Source organism: Gorilla gorilla, chromosome 13, assembly GCF_029281585.2.
Source record: "Gorilla gorilla gorilla isolate KB3781 chromosome 13, NHGRI_mGorGor1-v2.1_pri, whole genome shotgun sequence".
Lineage (NCBI taxonomy): Eukaryota > Metazoa > Chordata > Mammalia > Primates > Hominidae > Gorilla > Gorilla gorilla.
Window position 1 is genome coordinate 108,034,496 of NC_073237.2, and position 23,423 is coordinate 108,057,918.

The 23,423-nt window shown below is 39.3% G+C and overlaps 1 protein-coding gene and 1 long non-coding RNA gene across 2 annotated transcripts in view; one reads left to right on the forward strand and one right to left on the reverse strand.

The window, feature by feature from the left end:
• The window catches only part of SHOC1 (shortage in chiasmata 1), a 113,981-nt gene extending 105,079 nt beyond the window's left edge, over nt 1-8,902 (reverse strand). The window contains exons 1-2 of the mRNA XM_055350397.2: nt 8,525-8,902; nt 4,948-5,028 (exon numbers count right to left, since the gene is read on the reverse strand). Coding sequence (XP_055206372.2) covers nt 4,948-4,992 — 45 coding nt within the window. The 5' untranslated portion in view covers nt 4,993-5,028; nt 8,525-8,902. The remainder of the gene's footprint in view (nt 1-4,947; nt 5,029-8,524) is intronic.
• On the forward strand, nt 242-23,150 carry LOC134756933 (uncharacterized). Its single transcript, XR_010130418.1, has 3 exons — nt 242-1,521; nt 9,940-9,998; nt 22,579-23,150. It is a non-coding gene; the product is annotated as an uncharacterized lncRNA (long non-coding RNA).
• The last annotated feature ends 273 nt before the right edge of the window (nt 23,151-23,423 follow it).

Sequence of the window (23,423 nt, forward strand, 5' to 3'; positions counted from 1 at the left end):
ACAACAAAAAAAACAGGCATCCCTCACTTTATAGTGCTTTATTCTATTGTGCTCTGCAGATTTTTTTTTTTTTTTTTTTTTTTTTTTTACAAATTGAAGCTTTGTGGCAACCCCGTGATGAGCAAATCTGTCTCTGCCATTTTTCCAAAAGCATGTGCTCACTTCCTGTGTCACATTTTGGTAACTGTCCCAACATTTGAAACTTTTCCGTTATTATTCTATATGTTATGATAATCTGTGATCAGTGGTCTTTGATGTTAGTTACCATTGTAATTGTTTGGGGGTGGCATGAACTGCACCATATAAGACAGCAAATTAATTGATAAATGTTGTGTGTATTCTGACAAAACAGCCTTCTGTTAGAAGAAGATGCCAACGAGGACTTTCATAGCTAGAAAGAAGTCAATGTCTGTGTTCAAAGCTTCAAAGGACAAGCTGACTCTCTTGCTAGAAGCTAATGCAGTTGGTGATTTTAAGTTGAAGCTAATGCTCATTTACCATTCTGAAAATCCCAGGGCCCTTAAGAATTATACTAAATCTACCCTGTCTATGCTCTATAAATGGAATAACAAAGCCTGGATGATGGCACATGTATTTACAACATGGTTTACTGAATATTTTAAGCCTATTGTTGAGATCTACTTTTGGGGGAAAAAAAAGATTACTTTAAAAATATTACTGCTTGGTGATAATGCACCTGGCCACCCAAGAGCTCTGATGGAGATGTACAAGGAGATTAATGTTTTCAAACCTACTAACACAATATGTGTTCTGCAGCCTATGGATCAAGGAGTCATTTCAACTTCAAGGTCTTATAGAAATAAATACATTTTGTAAGGATATAGCTGCCATAGATGGTGATTCCTCTGATAGATCTAGGCAAAGTCAATTGAAAACCTTTGAGAAAGGAGAACCATTCTGGATGCCATTAAGAACATTCGTGATCATCAGAGGAGGTCAAAATAGCAACATGAACAGAAGTTTGAAAGAAGTTGATTCCAACCTGCATGGATGACTTTCAGGGATTCGAGACTTAAGTGGAGGAAGTACATAACTATAGAGGTGATAGAAATAGCAAGAGAATTTGAATTAAAAATGGAGCCTGAAGTTGTGGTTGAATTACTGCAATCTCATGATAAAACTTGAACAGATGAGGAGCTGCTTCTTATGGATGAGCAAAGGAAGGGGTTTCTTGAGATGGAATCTGCTCCTGGTGAAGATACTGTAAACATTGTTTAAATGACAGCAAAGGATTCAGATTATTCCATAAACTTAGTTGATAAAGCAGCAGCAGAGTTTGAGAGGATTGAGTCTAATTTTCAAAGAAGTTCTGTGAGTAAAATGCTATCAAACAGCACTGCATGCTACAGAGAAATCTTTGGTGACTGAAAGAATCAATGTAGCAAACTTCATTGTTGCCTTAAGAAATTGCCACAGCCACCACTCTGATCAGTCAGCAGCCGTCAACTTCAAGGCAAGATGCTCCACCAGCAAAAAGATTATGACTCACTAAAGACTCAGGTAATTATTTATTATCATTTTTTAGCAATAAAGTATTTTTCAATTAAGGTATGCCCATGGTTTTTTAAGACACAGTGCTACTGCACTTAATGGACTATAGTATAGCATAAACATAACTTTTTTTTTTTTTTTGAGACGGAGTCTCGCTCTTGTCGCCCAGGCTGGAGTGCAGTGGCGTGATCTCGGCTCACTGCAACCTCAGCCTCCCGCGTTCAAGCTGCACTCCAGCCTGGATGACACAGCGAGACTCCGTCTCAAAAAAACAAAAACAAAAAAACGAGAATAAAAAAAAAAAAAGCTATTCTCCTGCCTCAGCCTCCTGAGTAGCTGGGATTACAAGCACCCACCACCACACCCGGCTGATTTTTGTACTTTTGGTAGAGACAGGGTTTTGCCATGTTGGCCAGGCTGGTCTCAAACTCCTGATCTGAGGTGATCTGCCTGCCTCAGCCTCCCAAGTATAAACATAAATTTTATATGCAATGGGAAACCAAAAAATTCACATGACTGACTTTATTGTGATATTTGCTGTTGTTGAGGTATGCCTGTATCAGATAACACAGAACCACATAACTGAGAAAGTCAAGGCCCCTTGTAATATCAGTAGTAGTTTGATGTATTTTCCTACAGATATTTTTTCTAGGTTAAGCTAAAATATACATGTAAGTACTTGACAAAAAACGGGATGACATCATTTACATATCACTTAGCAATGTGCTTTTTTTCACTAAACAGTATAATGTGGGTGCTTAACTTTCATTTTATCTTTGCATTATTTCCTTTGTTACAACCAGCAAATTCATTTCTAATTTTTAAAAATATATCTAATAAAGGGAACTGTTTCTTTAAAGGAATGTTAAATCAGTCAATAAGTTTGTAAATGAGTCAGTGTTCTCTTTAATTTGGCTCTGCCTTTCTTTCCAACTTTATCTTCCATTACTCTAGTCTCTCTAAATAGACTAGTCTCTTCACTACCTCCCTTAACGTTCAGTGGTCACTCCCTGGTTAACACCATGGTCTACACTGTACCTCTGAAAATGCCCTGTTATTCTTCTCTATCAAGATCCAACTCATCTTTCAAGGCCCATCTTAAACAATATCTCTTCTATGAAGCCCTTCCCCAGTGATTCTAATTTCTCACATAATTCATTATTCTATGTATTTGGACAAATGATAATTTCTTGCATTACTTCTCAAGACTTTTTAATGTTTGCTGAAGGTGTTATAACACATTAAATAAGAAGTCCTTATTATCCAAGGATAAGTGGTAAAGAGAAAAAGATTACTTAAGGTAATTTATATCAAATAAGGACCAAAGATTCACAGTAAATAGGAAAAAAAAAGTTGATTAGTATTTAATCTAAAAAATGAAAGTTATAAAAAGTTTTATAACAAAATTTCATTTATAGCTATAAATATTACTTTTTGTTATAATTTTCCCACAAACTGTATTATATGATGATATGCATGATACTACTCATTGCTTCACCTTTGATCATGAAAAAGATATTTTTAGAAAATGTTTGAAGATTTTACGTTTTTTAAAGTTTTTTTTAAGATTTTAAGATTTCAAGGCATCTCTGACTCCTTTGATATTCAAACCATTCTCTTCCTCTTGTCTGTCAACTGATCTAATATTGCATGAACTTCATAACATCTTTACTTGTTATTTGAGCGGTTCCTCTACACCATTTTCATGAACTTGACCAAGTCCTGCATCTTTTGCAAGATTTGCCATTGATTAGTATTGCGTTTGTATTATATCACGGAGTGTTGTATACCAGCAGAAACCAAAATACCACGGGCAAAAAAAAGTTTCAGGATGTTTGAATACAGACTAATTTTGCAAGTGGCCAATACACATATTTTGTTATGATGACTTTTGATTCCTACCATGGATATCTTTTAACTACACATTTGCTTCTCTCAGTTATGAGGGAATAATAAAACCAGAAGATGCCTGCATGTCTTTCTTATTTCCTGTAAAATGTAGCACAGTTTTATTATACTGGAGTAATTTTTTTCCTTGGTAGATGGGGTCAGTGTTACAAAGAAAAAAATTTAACTTGTCAACTAAGATCATAAGAACAACAGACTGTTGCATGACAATTGTTCTAGTTAGTTTCCTAACAACGTGTCTGGGCTTGAAATTTAGCTCTGACAATTATAAAAGCTATTTAACTTATCTGGAAACTAGTTTTCTAACCTATAAAATTGTAAAACCTGTAAAATAATAGTATCTGCCTCACGAAGTACTTATGATGATAAAATGATAGTAGGATGGTGCAAAAGTAATTGCGGCTTTTGCCATTACTTTTAATTAACTAATGGCAAATTAACGGCAATTACTTTTGTACCACCCTAATATAATCCATTAGAAGGGCAAAGTATCTGTCCCACAGAAAGTGGTCAATGCATGCTATTAGTATGATTTTATAGAGATAACTGGGATTCTTTTTTCTCCACTCATTTCAAGAAAGATCATTCCAGATTGTTAGCAAAATCACCCCACACTTGTCAAGAGTTTCCATTTTTTTCTCCTGATAGCTTTGGATTCATTTTAATTGTTTGATTATTTTAATTTAATAATTTCCTTCCAAAAGTGCCTTTTTTTTTGAGACGGAGTCTCGCTCTGTTGCCCAGACTGGAGTGCAGTGGCGCAGTCTCGGCTCACTGCAACCTCTGCTCCCCAGATTCAAGCGATTCTCCTGCCTCAGCCTCCCAAGTAGCTGGGATTACAGGCGCCCACCACCATGCCTGGCTAATTTTTTTGTATTTTTAGTAGAGACAGGGTTTCACCATGTTGGCCAGGCTGGTCTCGAACTCTTGACCTCGTGATCCACCCACCTCGGCCTCCCAAAGTGCTGGGATTACAGGCGTGAGCCACCGTGCCCAGCCAAAAGTGACATTTTAAAGACATTAAATGTGGAAAATAATTTTCAATAAATCTAAAAGTAATTAGACTAATAAACAATCTAAGGATTACTGCAAAATTATCGTATACAAGTTGAGCATCCTTAATCCAAAAATTTGAAATCCAAAATCCAAAACTTTCTGAGTGCCAATATGATGCCAATGGGTGGTGAAGATACTGGCACTTTTGCTTTTTGATGGTTAGTTCAGTGTACACAAACTTTGTTTCATGCACAGAGTTATTTAAAATATTATATAAAATTACCTTCAATCTATGTGGATAAGGTGTATATAAAATATAAATAAATTTTGTGTTTAGACTTGGGTCTTATCCCCAAGATATCTCATTTTATATATATAAAAATATTCCAAAATCTGAAAAAAAATCAGAAATCTGAAATAGTTTTGATCCTAAGCATTTCAGATAAGGGATACTCAACCTATATTGAATGTAGTTAATGCTTTTTACATCATAATTCTCAGTAAATAGACAGTAAGCCACTAACACTCTACCTCATATAAATAGTCTATTGCATGATATTTCAATGCTGAAAACATATCTTCTTTCTTTCAAAGCAGTGTAAATTTCAACATCTGGAAATACAAAAATTAAAATTAAACACTGGTAAAATAGCAAGTCAAGTGCAGAAAATCTCAATCACAAAACTTTGGTTCACTCATTTTTAAAAAGGCTCTGAATGATAATCATTGGTAAAAATAATATACATTACTATAATTTTAAATCTAATATGAAAATAATGTATATTGATATAAAATTGAATAATTTCTTATTGTTTAAACCATATAGCTGTTAGTTGGTTGGTGGAAATATATTTAATGTGATCATTTTGTTGCAAAAGAGGTTGAAATTTACAAGATTGCTGGAGTGGTGTAAACATATTTCTCAAGTGGTCTTGAGAATAACCATATTTCTCAAGTGGTCTTGAGAATAACCATATTTCTCAAGTGGTCTTGAGAATAACCATATTTCTCAAGTGGTCTTGAGAATAACCATATTTCTCAAGTGGTCTTGAGAATAACCATATTTCTCAAGTGGTCTTGAGAATAACCATATTTCTCAAGTGGTCTTGAGAATAACCATATTTCTCAAGTGGTCTTGAGAATAACCATATTTCTCAAGTGGTCTTGAAATTGGGTAACCAAGGGCAGAACTCTGTGCTGAAACAGTGGAGGATTTGGAAAATTGGGAAACAATTTGTGAAACTGTTTCCATTCTCTTACTTAGAAAATAAGAAGCCTAAAGTTAGAATTTTCTAGTAGCTAGCTCATTTGGAATAAAGCAACTATGGCATATTGGTAAATCAGCAAATCCATCTAATGAAGCAATAAGTAAAATTTAGAATGCTTAACTAGTCTGGGATGGTTCTCATTTACTTGAGAACTCAAGGAATTAGTTTTGAAGTTACTCTAGGACAGAGTAACTTCTGTGTAAAACTTTTAGTAAAAAACTAAAAACAAACTTTTAAAACAATCCAGGCCAGGCATGTTGGCTCACACCTGTAATCCCAGCACTTTGAGAGGCTGAGGCGGCGGATCACTTGAGGCCAAGAGTTTGAGACCAGCTTGGTCAACATGATGTAAAATACAAAAATACAAAAATTTTGTATCTCTACAAAAATTAGCTGGGCGTGGTGGTGTGCACCTGTAGTCCCAGGTACCCGACAGGCTGAGGCACGAGAATTGCTTGAGCCTGGGATGTGGAGGTTGCAGTGTCCCAAGATCACACCACTGCACTCCAAACTGGGCAACAGAGCCAGACTCTATCTCAAACCAAAAACAAAAACAACCCAGAGCACAATTATTTTATTTGTTTAATGACTCAGAAGGATTTTTGGATATTACAATATGTTTTCCAGTTAAAATGAGACAAATATGTTATCTGAATTGTCTTTAATATTGTTAGATTCTGTGGTGTGGAGAATATATAGTGTGGCCACCCTCTTTCACTCTTAAACAGGACCAGCGTGGGCATTATTTTACTGGTGGTTACTTCTCTGAGAATATTTCCAATCATTGCACCTCTATGTCTTTTCCACCCAGTGTATCACTGATCTTTTTTTTTTTTTTTTTTTGAGACGGAGTCTCGCTCTGTCCCCCAGGCTGGAGTGCAGTGGCCGGATCTCAGCTCACTGCAAGTTCCGCCTCCCAGGTTCACGCCATTCTCCTGCCTCAGCCTCCTGAGTAGTTGGGACTATAGGCGCCCGCCAACACGCCCGGCTAATTTTTTGTATATTTAGTAGAGACAGGGTTTCACCGTGTTAGACTGGATGATCTCGATCTCCTGACCTTGTGATCCGCCCGTCTCGGTCTCCCAAAGTGCTGGGATTACAGGCGTGAGCCACCGCGCCCGGCCTATCACTGATCTTTCAAGCAAATATTGATTCTAGAACTTCCATTTCTTGGTGTTGCACTTTCAGAAAAAACTGATTGTCTCATTCTAAAAGCCATTGCAAAAAGTTAACAACAAACTCAACTTTACTGACTTTACCCATTCAGCTTATTGTCAGCATTTATATTAACTTTTCTTTTCTTGTGAAGCCTAGTATTTCTATCGCTCTCACCAATTACCTTAAGAAATAATTACTTTTGTATTGAAGTCAACCACTGAAATTCATGCTAAATATGTACTACTTAATAAGATGCCATATGTTATATACATGCTTAGAATCCCGTTTATCAAGTTTATTTCATTGTAATACAGATATCGAATCCATCTAATAGTGGTGGGTGGAAGCAAAAACGATACATTGCTCTTATTTCTAAAACCAAAGATATGGGGGAAATGAACAAAATCATGGTTAGAGAGAGGGTAATTTAAAATTATCAAGTTTTGAATTGCAGCAGTTCTCGAATTTTTTTTTTACCTTTTTCTAAAGATTTTATTTCTTTTGTGCTACTTCCTAACAAACATCTACTGGACTACTGGACCAAAATGGAAATGCACACGATAATGAGGTCAGGCACAAGGCCAGGAAGTAAGCTTTCCCAAGATGATGATGATGATGATGATGATGATTTAATTAATTAATCAAACAATTTTTTGAGACAGAGTCTCCCTCTGTCCCCAGGCTGGAGTGCAATGGTGCGATCTTGGCTCACTGCAACCTCCAGCTCCCGGGTTCAAGCGATTCTCCTGCCTCAGCCTCCCGAGTAGCTGGGATTACAGGCGGGTGCCACCATGCCCGGCTAATTTTTGTATTTTTAATAGAGACGGGGTTTCGCCATGTTGGCCAGGCTGATTTCGAACTCCAGAGCTCAGGCAATCCTCTCGCCTCAGCCTCTGGAAGTGCTGGGATTACAGACCTCAGCCACCATATGCCAGGCCCCAAGATTATTTAAAAGCACTCACAGGTGAGTGTGAATCTTCGGGCTGGCTTCCCACCTCTCCCCACCAGCCTGAGGCATCAGGAGCTTTCTGCCTTCTTCACTCCCTCGCATAAAAACCACACTTAAAAAAAAAAAACATAAGATCCGCCGGAAGTGGTGGCTCACACCTGTAATCCCAGCACTTCGGGAGGCTGAGGCAGGTGGATCACTTGAGGTCAGGAGTTCCAGACCAGCCAGTTCAACATGGCAAAACCCCGTCTCTATTAAAAATATAAAAATTAGCCAGACATGGTGGAGGACACCTGTAGTCCCAACTACTCGGGAGGCTGAGGCAGGAGAATCTCTTGAACTCGGGAGGCGGAGGTTGCACTGAACCGAGATCGCGCCACTGCACGCCAGCCTGGGCAACAGAGCGAGACCCTGTCTTAAAACAGACAAAAAACGTAACATGGCAGAGAAGGCGAGGTGCACCTATTTTCCCTTATTGTTTAGCCCATACAACTTCCAGTTGATGGGCTGAAATCCCACCAGCATCTCTGAGACCTTCACACCTTCTATTCTCAGGTTAAGTGGACGGTGGGTCTGGGGTTTTGTCTCTACAGAGCCACATCGGCCGGGCCTCACAGATGCGTTTTCCAGAGATTCCTGAGCTGCCATACTTCTTTGGTCCCATACGACCTTTTCCTCCCCTCAGCCCTCAAAATCACCCTCTCTGCTGCCTCCAGCCTCTCAGGGCTCTTACCTGAGGTAAAAATCGCCTCCCGCATCTCTTCCTGGGGTAAAATTCCCGCCCGCTGGACACGTGACCGCTGAGCCTGCACTCTGTGCTTCCATTGGCCAGACCAGGCCCCGCCCCTTGGGCTCCGGGCACTTCCGTCCGCGAGTGGGCACAGCCTAGGGAGGTAAGGATTGTGGGGATCCGAGGCTGCAGCCTGGGCAGCGCCGAGGTCCTCAGGGGTGAGCAGAACCCTCGTAGCACTGGGCGGAGTGTGACGGTGGAGAAGTCGGCGTGAGGCTAGAAAGAGCTGGTTGTGAAGGGTTGGGAAGACCCAGCAAAGCAGTCCGGACTTCTTTGGGAGTGGCGGCTCCCACGTTGTTAGCGAGGCCGGGCAAAACGCGGCAGGGTTAGCAGGAGGGCGAGGGCAGAAGCCTTTCAGAGGTAAGGGTGGGAGGATTTAGCAATCAGACAGATTCAGGGAAAGAGGAAGGCAAGAGAGAGGAGGCAAACGTGCCTCAGGGGTCTGGCTAGGTGTGGGTCATGGCTTGGTAGCAGAAGAACTTTTGAGGAGGGGCAGGAAGATACTGCTTTTCAATTGGCACATGTGGATTGTATACCTTAATTAAAGCCACCCCCTTACATACACACATTTAGGTATCGCCAGACTCGCCTGATGAGGAATAATTATTCTTTCCTCCATATTTCTTAACTCCTGTCTTTTCCATGAAACGGCTTGGCATTAAACTCCTTCCCAGAAGATTGCAAGAAGTAACATGCATTTATTTACTTTACTAACACATGGTTGTCTTTTGAGTTGATTGTTCAAATACTAATTGTGAAATGTCAGGGGATAAGTCACTTTATTTTCTTAAGTTACTTCCTTTATTTTGTACAGGTGTGTGCAGTTTGCTTCGGTTATATGGATTTAATGTTTGACAATAATCAGTTTTAAAGATATTCACCTAACGTTGAAGTGCATTCATCATCCTGTGTTCTTGGATGTCTACCTTTTATTAAAATCAATTTTAAATTAAATATCTTTGTAAAAGTTACAAAAATTGGCCGGGCGTGGTGGCTAACGCTGTAATCCCAGCATTTTGGGAGGCTGAGGCAGGTGGATCACCTGAGGTCAGGAGTTCGAGACCAGCCTGGTCAACATGGTGAAACCTCATCTCTACTAAAAATACAAAAAAAAAAAAAAAAAAAAATCAGCCGGGTGTGGTGGCATGCCCCTGTAATCCCAGCTACTTGGGAGTCTGAGGCAGGAGAATCGCTTGAACTCGGGAGGCGGAGGTTGTAGTAAGCCGAGATCATGCCACTGCATTCCAGCCTGGGGGACAGAGCAAGATTCCATACCAGAAACAAACGAACAGAAAAACCAACAACAAAAAAAAAAACAAAAAACAAAAATAACACATGCTTATCCTTACTATAAACAGGAAAACCAACCAAAGATGTATGCAGAGAAAGTAATCGCCATTCCCACCACAACTCCCAGGTAACCAATATTAACAATCTGGGTTGATTCTTTTCACACTTTGTTGTATGTTCATACAAATTTATTCAGATATGCATGTACAACGTTGATTGGCTAATTATATATAAAAATTATTACTTTTAAAAATAGCTGCATAATATTTTATAGTAACTACATGCCATGATTTATCTAAACATTCCACGACTGATGGATTAACAGATTGTTTCCAATTTTTTGGAAACAATGACAAATAATGCTGCAGTAGGAATTCTTGGACATATGCTCTTGAATACTTTCTGTGGCATAGATTTGTTTTGGCTTGCTGGCTGAAATTGTAAGAGCGTTTCAAATTTAATAGATATTGCCAATTTTCCTTCCAAAAATGTATAGCAGTTTACATTAACAGTACCAGAAAGGGGTCATCATTCTCCTGAATACCCAACAGTACTGAATGTATTGCTCTTTAGAAATTTTTGCCAGGCTGATGCATGAAAAATTCTATCTTGTTTTAGTTTGCATTTCTCTGACTACTGCTGAGATTAAACATGTTTTAGATGTTTATGAATCCTTTGGATTTCTTCTTCCATGAATTGTCTAATTATGCATGTGGCTGTGTATGTGTGTATATGTGTATGCATCTGTATGTTTGTGTGTGTGTGTTTGTGTGTGTATGAGATCAAGTGATTTTCCTATTGGGTAGGTTGTCTTTTTGAAAATCTAGTGTAAAGGTGCATTAGTTAAAATCAGGCCTAGCTGTATAAATAACAGAAAATTCCAAAATAATATTAAATATATTTCTCTTTCATGTAAATGAAGTCCAGAGGTACAAAGGTTAAGGACTGATATGGCAGCTCTGCCCCACTAAGTCCTCTGGGTCTTAAGTTCCTACCAGCTCATTTTTCTGCTATTTCTGTGTAGTGGTCCTTGTTTTCATGGTCTCAGGTGGCAGCTTCTGTTTCAGGAAGCAGGATGGAGGAAGGACTGAAAAGGAACAAAGGCCAAAGACACAATGTCTCTTTATATATATGTAACTTAAATTGTAAAATATAATGTTCACATAGAAATATAATGTTTACACAGAAACTGTACCACAATGTATAGTTATAAAAATTATTTTAAGGAAATGTCCATGGAGCCTCCCCTCAAGTGAAGAAACAGAGCATTGGAATTTCAGAAGCCCGCTTTTCCTTTCTAATCACAACTCTCCCTAGAGGAAGTCTCCCTCTAGACCTAGAGATTACTATAATTCTGACTTTATGGTAATCATTGCCTTGCTTTTCTTTAAAGTGTTTCACCCAAGTATGCATTTCTAAATGACATAGTTTGCCTATTTTTGAATCTTGGTGTTTGTGTTACTTTGGTTCTTGCTTCTTCTATTCAGTGGATGTTTATTGTATATGATGATTCAATTTCATCAATTTCATTCGATGTATTATATATGATGATTTCAATTATATATGATGATTATTAAATAGGATACAATAGTATCCTATTGTATAAACATACTTCAATTTATCCATTCAACTGTTGATGGACCTTTGGATTATTCTAATTCTTGTATATTACAAAGAATGCTGCTACAATATCCTTGTACATGTATCCTAGTACACATACACGTTTCTCTGGAATATAGATTTAGGAAAATGTTTTGGATTATTGAGTATACATATCTTCACATTTATTGACTAACACCAAACTGTTTTCCTAAGTGATTATACCGATTCACCCATCAGTAATGTTTAACAGTCTGTACTGCTCTATATCCTCACCAACCCTTAGCAATTTCATACTTGAAAATGTTGAGATCTAGTAGATGTCTAGTTGCAGCAAAGGCTGGAAGATGCAGTGTTCATTCTGAACAGTTATGTGCGTAGTTACTATTTGGAAATTCTATTATTAATATAAGAAAAAAACATATATTGGGAAATACACAGCAATCTCTGCCACATTCAGAATACTAACTTAAAAATAGCTGCCAGGCTGGGCACCGTGGCTCACGTGTGTAATCCCAACACTTTGGGAGGCTGAGGCAGGAGGATCACCTGAGGTCAGAAGTTCAAGACCAACCTGGCCAACGTGATGAAACCCTGTCTCTACTAAAAATACAAAAATTAGCCAGATGTGGTGGCAGGTGCCTATAATCCCAGCTACTCAGGAGGCTGAGGCGGGGAGAATCGCTTGAACCCGGGGGCAGAAGTTACAGTGAGCCGAGATCGTACCATTGCACTCCAGCCTGGGCAACAGAGTGAGACTCCATCTCAAAAAAAAAAAAAAAAATTAGCCAAGTGTGGTGGCACACACCTGTAATCCCAGCTACTTGGGAGGCTGAGGCAAGAGAATCACTTGAACTCTGGGGGGCAGAGGTTACAATGAGCGAGATCATGCCACTGCACTCCAGCCTGGGTGACAGAGTGAGACTCTGTCTCAAAAAAAAAAGAGAAAGAAATAAAGAAAAAAAAGAAAAGAAAAAAAGCTAAATTTTTTTTAGCACTCATTATGTGCCAAGCACTCTTCTAAACACTTTGCAACAACTCATAAGCTAGATAAATTTACAAATATTACAAACTCCAGTTTACAGAAGAGAAACCTGGGGCATTGACCACTTAAGTCTCTTATCCAAGATGAGCTTGAAAGTATGAGACAGAGTTGCAAATCCAGGTAGCATGACTTCAGAGCCCAAACTCTGAATGAGATCATACACTCTCTAAAAGCAATGTTTGCTCTTGAGTCATCCATGTTTTGTAAATGTTTTCTGTTTATTTTGGTGAATTTCTAAAGATAGTTTTCTTTCTATATTTACAGATAATTTTATCATATCCAAATCATGTTTTTTTCTTAGTAGATAATGTTTCTGCATCATTATTTCTAAAATTGTGCATATGATGAGAATCTTAGAACAACTGCTTTTCCCTATAAGTTTTAATTCACCATTATTTGCACCATTGTTATTTTGAACCTAAATGGAAATAAAACAAGTTGAAATAAAACACCCTTCAATATAAACTAAGATGAGGATGGGAAGGAGGAAAAAAATTCCTCTACTGTCCAGGCCAATTCGACACATTTACGGAAATCTCTTGTAATAATATCAAACTTCATTATTGTACTCACACACTGTGCTGTTAAGGCTATAGTAATAACATTTAATGTTTATTGAGAACATACTTTGTGCCAGACACAATACTAGGCACTGATGATGCAAAAAATAGGGAAAACAAATCTTTGCCTCCAAGAAGCTCACAAATCCTTGTCTGAGTTGCTCTTATTTTTCTTCTCTTTAGGTGATTCTAAACACTGCTGCCAGGATGATATTTCTAAAACAGCTAACTGTTTTTGAGTGGTATTCACTTCCCTGCTCAAATTGTTTCAGCTGTCACCACAGCATAAAATCTGAAATCCTTAGCATGGAACAATACCAACTCAACCCCATTTATTGTGGAATCCTGAACCATTGGCCATTCTCTGAAAGAGATTCTCCCACTCCTAAGTCTTTGTTCCTGCTAATTTATTTTGTACTCTGATCACATGTTGAAATCCTACTTATTCTATACATTTTAGTTTAAATATTTCCTCTTCCCACTGACACTCTTAGTGAGAATCAGTGGTTACCTTTTGTCATTCCTACAATTTTTGTTAATATCCCACTTTGGGCACTTTTCATGTTTTGCATTATAATTGTTTTGTTCATGTCTGCCTTCCCCACCAGCCTTCAATCTTCTTGAGATTGTGGGCCATGGACCATGTCTTAATTATGTTTATGTAAGTAGCACAATGCCTTATCCAGAGTAAGCACTGTGATGAATATTTAATTTAATTCACTTCTTAACATCTGGCACTAGGTCATTTTGAAATAATGACTATCAATTTTTTTACACTTCCTATTAAATGTAGGCTTTCAGTGTTTTTGCAGGAGCAATTGTGTGTGAAATATTACACACACACATATACATGCCTATGCAAAATGAACATGGTATGAATATAGCAGATAATCAGCTCAAGATAGAATTGCCAATTAGCTCAAACCAGATCATGCAGAAAATCTGGATATATGGAATGAAAAGTATTGCACAAGTGTGTTGCATAAGTAATTTATTGTCTTCTGGCTGCTAATTTATAGGTGTAACCTCACATACTATCTTTTGATTGCCATTAAGGAACTGTTTTGCACCAATAGACTGAGAGCAAACATTTTAATACAACATATTCAGTCTAATTAAGCTGGATAATTACTGCTGGAGAAGAGCTATGGTAGCAATAGCATGTAAATAAATTTTTGCAAGTATAGAAGGGAAACCTAACATTTCATATTCATGTAGATTACCTCTTTTCAAATACAAGAAGACAAATGTTATTCTAGCCCGTTTTGGCAGTATTCATCTCTGTAAATACTATTACTTTTCTCTGTCCCGTATGTTCAACCCTTCAACATTTTTCTGATTATGAACCATTTCACATATCGTATGCTTATTGGATCTTTTACACACATTGAAAAATTCAGGTAAGCTAAGATTCTTGCTGTAAACTTTACCCATGTGTAGACTTCACTTTGTAACCCAGAAGAAAGAGTGGTAATTGGGTCACCATTTCCATGGGAAAAGTAGAAGTACTAACGCCATACTTTCACCTCTCCCTGGGTAATATTTACCCTAAAACCCTGCACATTATATGGTTCAGTGAAGTTAAGCAATTTGCCCAGAAATACATAGGCAGATCGAGAACTCAGCTCTTCTGACTTCTATCCTGTGAGTTGTAGTTGTTTACTTATTGATTTATCCATCAATTATTTTTAAGCATATATTATGTGCAAGGAAATATGCTAGTTGGGGAGAGCAAATTGACTCTACTCTTTCAATGTGATAGGGAAAATAAACCATTTACATAAATATTATTCCCTAAGAAAATTAATGTTATAAGAGTATGGAAGTTTAAAAAAAATACTTTATTATTTCCACAAATAAGTTACAGAGAAGCAAAAATTTGATCAGATAACTCATTTGTTATTTCACCAGATTAACCACACCAATGGGAAATCTAGCTGTTTGGACCACAAAAGCCACAACATAGCACCACTATGTACTTAATGGAAGATGAACCAACTTGCAAAACAAATAACATCCAAAGGTCTAAACTGCAAATTCAAACTAGAATAAGTTAAAATAAATGTCTCAAATATCCAGGGTAACAAAACATCATCCTTATAAAATGTGGAAAAACTATTATTTCTTTCTCTCACCAAAATAAGGCTTAATGTTGTTTAAGGTATCCTTGATTGCTTTTATGCCTTGTATTTAAAAATGAAGGAGATGGGCATTGGACTAAACTTGGGAAGAAGGATGTTACATTAATAATAATTTCATGGCCGGGCACAGTGGTGGCTCATGCCTGTAATTCCAGCACTTTGGGAGGCTGAGGCAGGCCGATCACAAGGTCAGGAGTTCAAGACCAGCCTGGCCAACATAGTGAAATCCAGTCTCTACTAAAAATACAAAAAATTAGCTGGGCGTGGTGGCGGGTGCCTGTAATCCCAGCTACTCAGGAGGTTGAAGCAGGAGAATGGCTTGAACCCGGAAGGCAGAGGTTGCAGTGAGCGGAGATTGTGCCACTGTGTTCCAGCTTGGGCGACAGTGCGAGACTCTGTCTCAAAAAGTAAAAATGATAATAATTTCATATGCAAGAAAAGTCATTTTATGAAAAGCTGAAGGTAGACCTTTCCCATGAATAAAATGATTTTGTAAAACAATTCTCATAATTTTATATTTTTAATTTAGACTTAATCTTGTATCTCAGAATGTAAACTAACAAATGATTTTTGAATACCTACTATGTGCTCAGTATGTACAACTTCAGGAGAAAGACAACTTGTGTTGTCTCTTACAGGAAAGAAGAATAGCTAGAAACAGTAATGTTATTGACCACCAACTGACCATCTACTGATCATTTAATATACTATTGACCACCTTCTTTAACCTTCTTCTTTGTTTTCTGGCTTCCTGGATTATTTCACCTGTTCTGTGCCTGGGCTCTTTATCATCTTGGAAGAAAATAGCAAAACCAGGAAATCAGGCTCGTTAGTTACACTACAAATATATGCTGTGCATATATTTAGCACAGCATATATTTGTAGCTAGACCTTCAATGCCAGTTGTCAATCATTATTTCCCTTCATTTGTTATAGAGAGAGTGTGTTGGTATATGCCAGCAATATTCTAGGTGGGAGAAATGGAGTCTCAAACAAGACATTATCTATGTATTTATTTATTTAGAGACAGAATCTTGCTCTGTCACCCAGGCTGGATTGCAGTGGTGCGAGCTCAGCTCACTGCAACCTCCGCCTCCCGGGTTCAAGCGATTCTCCTGCCTCAGCCTCCCGAGTAGCCTGGCTAATTTTGTATTTTTAGTAGAGTCGGGGTTTCACCATGTTGGCCAGGCTGGTCTCGAACTCCTGATCTCAAGTGATCCGCCAGCCTCAGCTTCCCAAAGTGCTGGAATTACAGGCGTGAGCCACCGCGCCCGGCCCTATCTCTATTTCTAAACAGCCCCTTATCATATTCTAACAACATCTAGACCAGTGGTTCTCAATTGGAGGTGAGTTTGTCCCTCAAGCGGACATTTGGGCATGTCTGAAGATGTTTTTGCCTGTCAAAACTCGGGGAAAGCCAGCCTGGCTATGCGGCCCCCACCTGTTCCTGCTACTCGGGTGCGGCCTTCACCTGCCAGGCCCTTCCCCGCTAGCTTGGGGCAAGCAGAGCTGCATCCAGTGGAAATAAAGCCGTTCCAGGATTATTGAAAACTGAGTAGCAACCTTGGGGGTCCTGGGTCATCACATACTCCCCCAAATGGAAGATCCTTCTCTGGCATCAATTCCCGTCTCAAGTCCCCGCCTTCAACCTACGGTGGTCCTCCCCTGAGTAATGGTCTTCAGGCTCTATCACGGTGGTGGAGTCTTCCGCACCCAGCGCATCGACCTTCACCAGCAGGCCTCCCCACCAGATATCCTCCGCTGGATGCCTAAGCCTTGGGAGCAACAGGGCCTCCTTGAGAAGAGCCTTCCCGACGGGCAGAGGAGCTTGGGTCCCGAGGGGACAAGGAACCTGGGTTGCCCTCATCCCCAGAGCTTGTATATAGATTATAAATATATAAGGGGGAAAGGGATGGGTTGGGAGGGGTTGTAGGGCTGGAGACCCACTTCCCCTCCTCCCCGTTCCCCTGGTCCCCTGTCTCTGGGGATGTTTCTTAATAAAGAGTAATAAAATGATTTAAAAAAAAAAAAAGGGGCCAGGTGTGGTGGTTCACGCCTGTAATCCCAGCACTTTGGGAGGCTGAGGTGGGCGGATCACGAGGTCAGGAGTTCAAGACCAGCCTGGCCAACATGGTGAAACCCCATCTCTACTTAAAGACACAAAAAACTAGCCGGGCATGGTGGCACACTCCTGTAATCTCAGCTACTCAGGAGGCTGAGGCAGGGGAATCGTTTGAACCCGGGAGGCGGAAGTTGCAGTGAGCTGAGATGGTGCCATTGCCCTCCAGCCTGGGGGACAAGGCGAGACTCTGTCTCAAAAAAAAAAAACAACAAACAAACAAACAAACAAACAAAACTGGGGGAAAGGGTCCTGATATCTAAATAGGTAGAGGCCAAGAATGTTACTAAATGTCCTGCAATGAACAGAACAGACTCCATGCTCCCGGAGAAGAATGATGTGTTCCAAAATATGAATAGTATTTACTACTGATTAAAGGAAATTTAAGAAATCTTGATCTAGACTAATCTAGTCCCACACTCTTCACACTCTTCTAGTCGTATATATGAAACCTACCTCATTTCCTGCAGGTGACCTCACATTCTGCTTGAGTGGGAGTTTGTCTCTTTTTATCTCATAATGTCTATTTAGCCTCATTTGGCATTTTCTTACTCTCTTCTTTCTGTTTTCTTTCCAAGATATTCTCTTTCAATCTCTGTGACTTATCTTATTCCCCAAATTATTTATGCTGACAAAAATGCATTCTGTATCACAGAATACAAACAGATAAAAAGGCAGAGTACTATTTCCCTTAGATGCAATATCTCATCCCCACTCACCTCCTCCAGAATTTAGTTCGTAGGTGTTTTCCTGTCATGTACATCTTCATTTTCTCTCCTATAATGGCTTTTCTGTGTCTAAAACGTGGTTCATTATATTCTATCCTAAAATATTTTCTAACACTCTTATTTTGAACCTTCTACTTTTAAATTTTTCTGTATTCCCTGTGACTCCACTACCTCTTTCCTAGAGTACTGTAATTTTCTCCTAGCTGTTCTCCCAGCCTCTAATCTAGTGTACATAGTGCTGTAGAATAAAATTATATTCACTACTCTAATTAAAGTCCTTCAGTAGTTAACCAATAATAACTTTGATATGTCAAGCATCTCCTATTTTCAAGGTACTAAGCTTGGTACTTAGGTTAGTATTAGTCTCTCTATTATATGAAAGAGGAAACTGAGGTTTAAAGAGGTCAAGTGGCTTGCTCAAAACTGCATAGCTAGGAAGTGAGGGGCCAACCCAAGTCTAATGCCGAAGTTTGCACATTTCATACAACTCTATTTCCTAAGGAATGAATTCTAAACTCCTTAGCGTGGCCTTCAGGACTCTTTGTGATTTGGTTCCAAGCTTTTTCCAGCTACTGCTGACCTTCATCCACCCCACACTGTTGTTAAATTACTGTTGTTTTCCCTATACTATCTTTGCTTTCATTTCTCCTGTTTGCCCCTTCTCATATTGTATTGTCTTAGTCCATTTTCTATTGCTTATAACCAAATACCTGAAAATGAGTTATTTATAAGGAAAGGAACTTATTTTTTAGTTATGGAGGTTGAGCAGTCCAAATCAAGGGGTCACATTTGGTGAGAGTCTTCTTGCTGGTGGGAACTCTGCAAAGTCCCCAGGTGGTACAGGTTATCACATGGCCAGGGGGATTAGCATGGTAGATCAGGTCTCTCTTCTTAAAAAGCTACCAATCCCACTCCCATGATAACCCATTAATTCATGAATGGGTTAATCCATTCATGAAGGCAGAGCCCGCATGATCCAATCACCTCCTACAGGCCCCTTCTCTCAATACTGCCACACTGGGGATTAAATTTCAACATCGGTTTTGGAATGAACAAATATTCAAACCATAGCATATACCCTCTATCTACATTATCTTTCTCACACATCCCATAGGTCCAAGCACTTACCCATCTTTCAAAGCCCAATTCAAGCTTCCCAGCTAAATTCCCTGATCTTCTCTGATCGGTTCTTTTCTTTTTACTGGTAGAGCTTTTCTCACTTTCAAATTTTGTTATCGTTAATTGTATGTATGCTCTTTTGTCCTTCTTCTACTCATGCCTCATTTAGAGCAGGGAATTTGTTATGTGATAGTAACATTTTTGTGTAGCATTTTACAAACACTCTTTCACGTGTGTTAAGAACATGGCAAAGAGTCGGAGCTCAGTAAATGTTTATTTGGTTCTAATCTTCATAGCAACTCTCCAAGGTATTATTATGCTTTACTAATAGTAAGGAAACTAAAGCTCAGAGATGTTAAGTGACCTGCCCAAGGGCATAAATGTTCCAGGATGACACAAGCTCCAACTGGAAAGTTCTGTCTCCAGTTGAAAGTTATTTCTACTACCTTACCTATGGCATCAGAGTTTTGTTTCCCCATGTATATCCTATCTCGATACTGTGGTAAATGTATGAGTAAATGTCTGTTAAGATTCTTTCATGAGAATCATGAGAGATTTATTGGTCACCAAAAATAAAAGTATTTGAGGATATGACTCATTCTCACACATAGTATTTATTATTCACTTACACAGAAGGAAAACAACCCTCCCATTCTGATAAAATATCTTAGGCAACATTATGTTGAGGTCTGTATTCTCCACGTAAGAACACCAGTGTTTACACACCTTTAACAAACAAGTTCTTACATTTCATTTAAAATCAGTAGCTAGTAAGAAACTTGAGGAAATAATTTTTTCATCTTTTTTCATTTTTACGTAGCCAAATTATCATTCTCTTTCTTATAGTTTCTGCCTTTAGGGCCATATTTAGAAACTTTTCCAGCAGTGGTGTGAGTTGCCAGCAACTCAATCACTTTGCAAGTGTACAGCTGCCTCCCTGTCTCTGCTAATAGAACATTTAGCTATACAGACAACTCTACGATGAGCAGAGGGCCTCTAATAATCTCTAGTCCTAGTTGTATTGTATAAAATCCTTGTCCTTGGAGAGGGCTGAGGGCATAATCTAGCTAGTGAGCATTCTGTAGGTCCATGCCAATGGGAAGAACCTCTTACCAAAGACTTACAATAATGTGGATATCAAGGAAGCATAAAAAGCCAACGGTAGAGTGAAGAGCCAATGTGGATGAGTTTGAGGGGTTTAAAATGTCATCAAATCCAAAAGGCAGGCTAGAAATAGATTTCCAAACACTGGATATGCAGACCTAGTGATCACCAAAGTGTGATTACTTAAAACTATGCCCTTGCCAGGTGCAGTGGCTTATGCCTATAATCCCAGCACTTTGGGAGGCCAAAGTGGGTGGATCACTTGAGTCCAGGAGTTCGAGACCAGCCTGGACAACATGGTGGAATCCTGTCTCTACAACAAATACAAAAATTAGCTGGGCATGGTGGCGCATGCCTGTAGTCCCCGCTACTCAGGAGGCTGAGATGGGAGGATCACCTGAGCACAGGAGGCAGAGATTGCAATGAGTCAATATCGTACCACTGCACTCCAGCCTAGGTAACAGAGCAAGATCCTGTCTCAAAAATAAAATAAAATTATACCCTCAAATTCTTTGACATTCCTCTGATTTAGGGGTAGGTCTGTCTCTTCCTCTTGCATCTAGGTAGGCTTAGTAATGCATCAACCAATAGAGTATGGTGGGAAATGAGGCTGTGGATATTCAAGGCTGGGTCAATGCAGTTTCTGACTCATTCACTCACTCTTAAAGCCTTGAGCCATACAAGAAGCTTGACTAGCCTGAAACTAACAAGCTGTAAGAAGCCAAGTTATGTGGGGCTCTGGTTCTTAGCCCTCATCTTCAAGTCATTCCAGCCAAAGTGTCAGACGTGAGCAAAACGATTTTCAGATTATTCCAGTTTGGTCATTTTGCTCCTTGTAGGGAGGTTCCTCAGTGACTAACACAAATGTCTCTGGATTGGTTCCTTCCCTTTCATATCATCCTGGTCCAGAGGTTGGCAAACTATGGCCTGTGGGCTAAATCCAGCCTGCTGGCTGCTCTTTGTGTAGCATACTAGTTAGGAATGATTCCTACATTTTAAAATTGTCATGATCATTTGGAGGAGAAGAGGCACTCTGGCTTTTTGAGGCTCCGGCGGTTTTTTCATTGATTCTTTCTCATCTTATGAGTTTATCTACCTTAAATCTTTGAGGCTGCTGACCTTTAGATGGGGTTTTTGTGGGGACTTTTACTTAAAATTAAGTTAAATTAAATTAAAATTGTTGCATTTTAAATGGTTACACAAGTACCTTCATAATATCCTTGATCTGTCTCTTTGGCCTGCAAAACCTAAAATATTTGCTATATTGTCCTTTACAGAAAAAGTTTTGGCTGGGAGTGGTGGCTCACCCCTCTAATTCCAGCACTTTTAAGCAGGAGGACCACTTGAGGCCAGGAGTTTGAGACTACCCTGGCCAACATAGTAAGACCCTGTCGAAGAAGAAGGAGGAGGAGGAGGAATAAAAAAAAGCCTGCAACTTCCTGATTTAGTCCCCCAAATGGAAAAGAGATGGAATAAAACAAGAGATTATTGAGAGGCCTATCTAGATAGTATTGACTTCAGTCCCCCAGAAACAGAAATTAGACAGATAGGAACTATTGAGACGAATCTCTCTAAGTGTGACATAATGCTCAATAATCTACTTTAAACTTCTGTATTTCTTTCTTCAAGTCCTAATTTCCCAAGGAAAATGACATTCTTCTTGCTCCTAAAGGAAGACTTTGATATTCCAAAGAGATGTACGTCCTATGTTGCTGAATTATTTCATAATTCTAGAATGCTGGAGCCACAGGGCATTTAGGGATTTTCTAGTCCAACCCCTGTTCCATATTGAAGGAGGCTAGGCTAAATGGCCTAAAGAACATGACTACTGTGAAAGGAAAATAAATCTTGGGACCCCCAATCACTAAGCTAAAGGGAAAAGTCAAGCTGGAAACTGCTTAGGGCCAACCTGCCTGCCATTCTATTCAAACTCACCCCACTGCTCACTGAGATAAATCCATGTCTGATCACCTCCTTTGGAGAGGCTAACCAGAAACCCAAAAGAATGCAACCATTTGTCTTCTATCTACCTGTGCCCTGGAAGCCGCCTCCCTGCTTCAAGTCTTCCTGCCTTTGCTTTGAGTTGTCCCACCTTTCCAGACCAAACCAGTGTTCATCTTGCATATGTTGATTGATGTCTCATGTCTCCCTAGAATGTATAAAACCAAACTGTGCTCTGGCCATCCTGGACACATGTTTTCGGGACCTACTGAGGCTGTGTCACAAGTGCGCGTCCTCAACCTTGGCAAAATAAACTTTCTAAATTAACTGAGACCTGTCTCAAATTTTCAGGTTCACACTACTCATCTAGAGTAAAAGTCCTCATGAATTCACTGCAAGACAAGAACACAGGAAAGCAACTACCACACAGAAGAGATGTGGACCCCAAAACGTTGATCTCTTACATCCAACCAGGTGTAATTGGCAAGTAACACAGAGCCAAGCACTACACCTGAGACATGCTCATCACAGTCACAAAGACTGAATCTAAAACTTTGTCAGTACCCTGTGACTTATGGATGACTGTATTTGCTATACAACAGTGTGCTGGTATAGATATAGGGGTGGTGTGGGTGGGCGTGGGCACTAAGTTGCTAAGTAGTCTGCGCTTACTGTCCCTAATTGTTCCTGCTAAATTCAGGCATCCTTAAGGTCCTCTGAGAGCAGAAAACCCTCAAATCTTATTGAAGACAGGCTCTTATTTCATATTCTCCTTCTCTTCTTGCATCTTTTCCCCCATGCTTTCTTTTCTTACTATCTTCTGTAAAAAAATTTTCTCTCTACTTCTATTCCTGGTCTTCCTTGCTTTGACTCTTCCTCCTCATATTCATGCCAAACTGTTTTTATTTAATTTATGCCTATAATCCCAGTACTTTGGGGGGCCGAAGTGGGTGGATCACTTGAGTCCAGGAGTTCGAGACCAGCCTGGGCAACATGGTGAAATCCCATCTCTACAAAAAATACAAAAATTAGCTGAGTGTGGTGGCACATGCCTGTAGTCCCAGCTAAATATTAATATTTAATATTAAATAAATTAAATATTTCTGTATTTATTTAACATAAATGATGGGTTGCTTCTAACTGGAGTAGCAGGTGAGAGTTTGGACAAAGGGAAATGATCTGCAGTAACAAGGCAG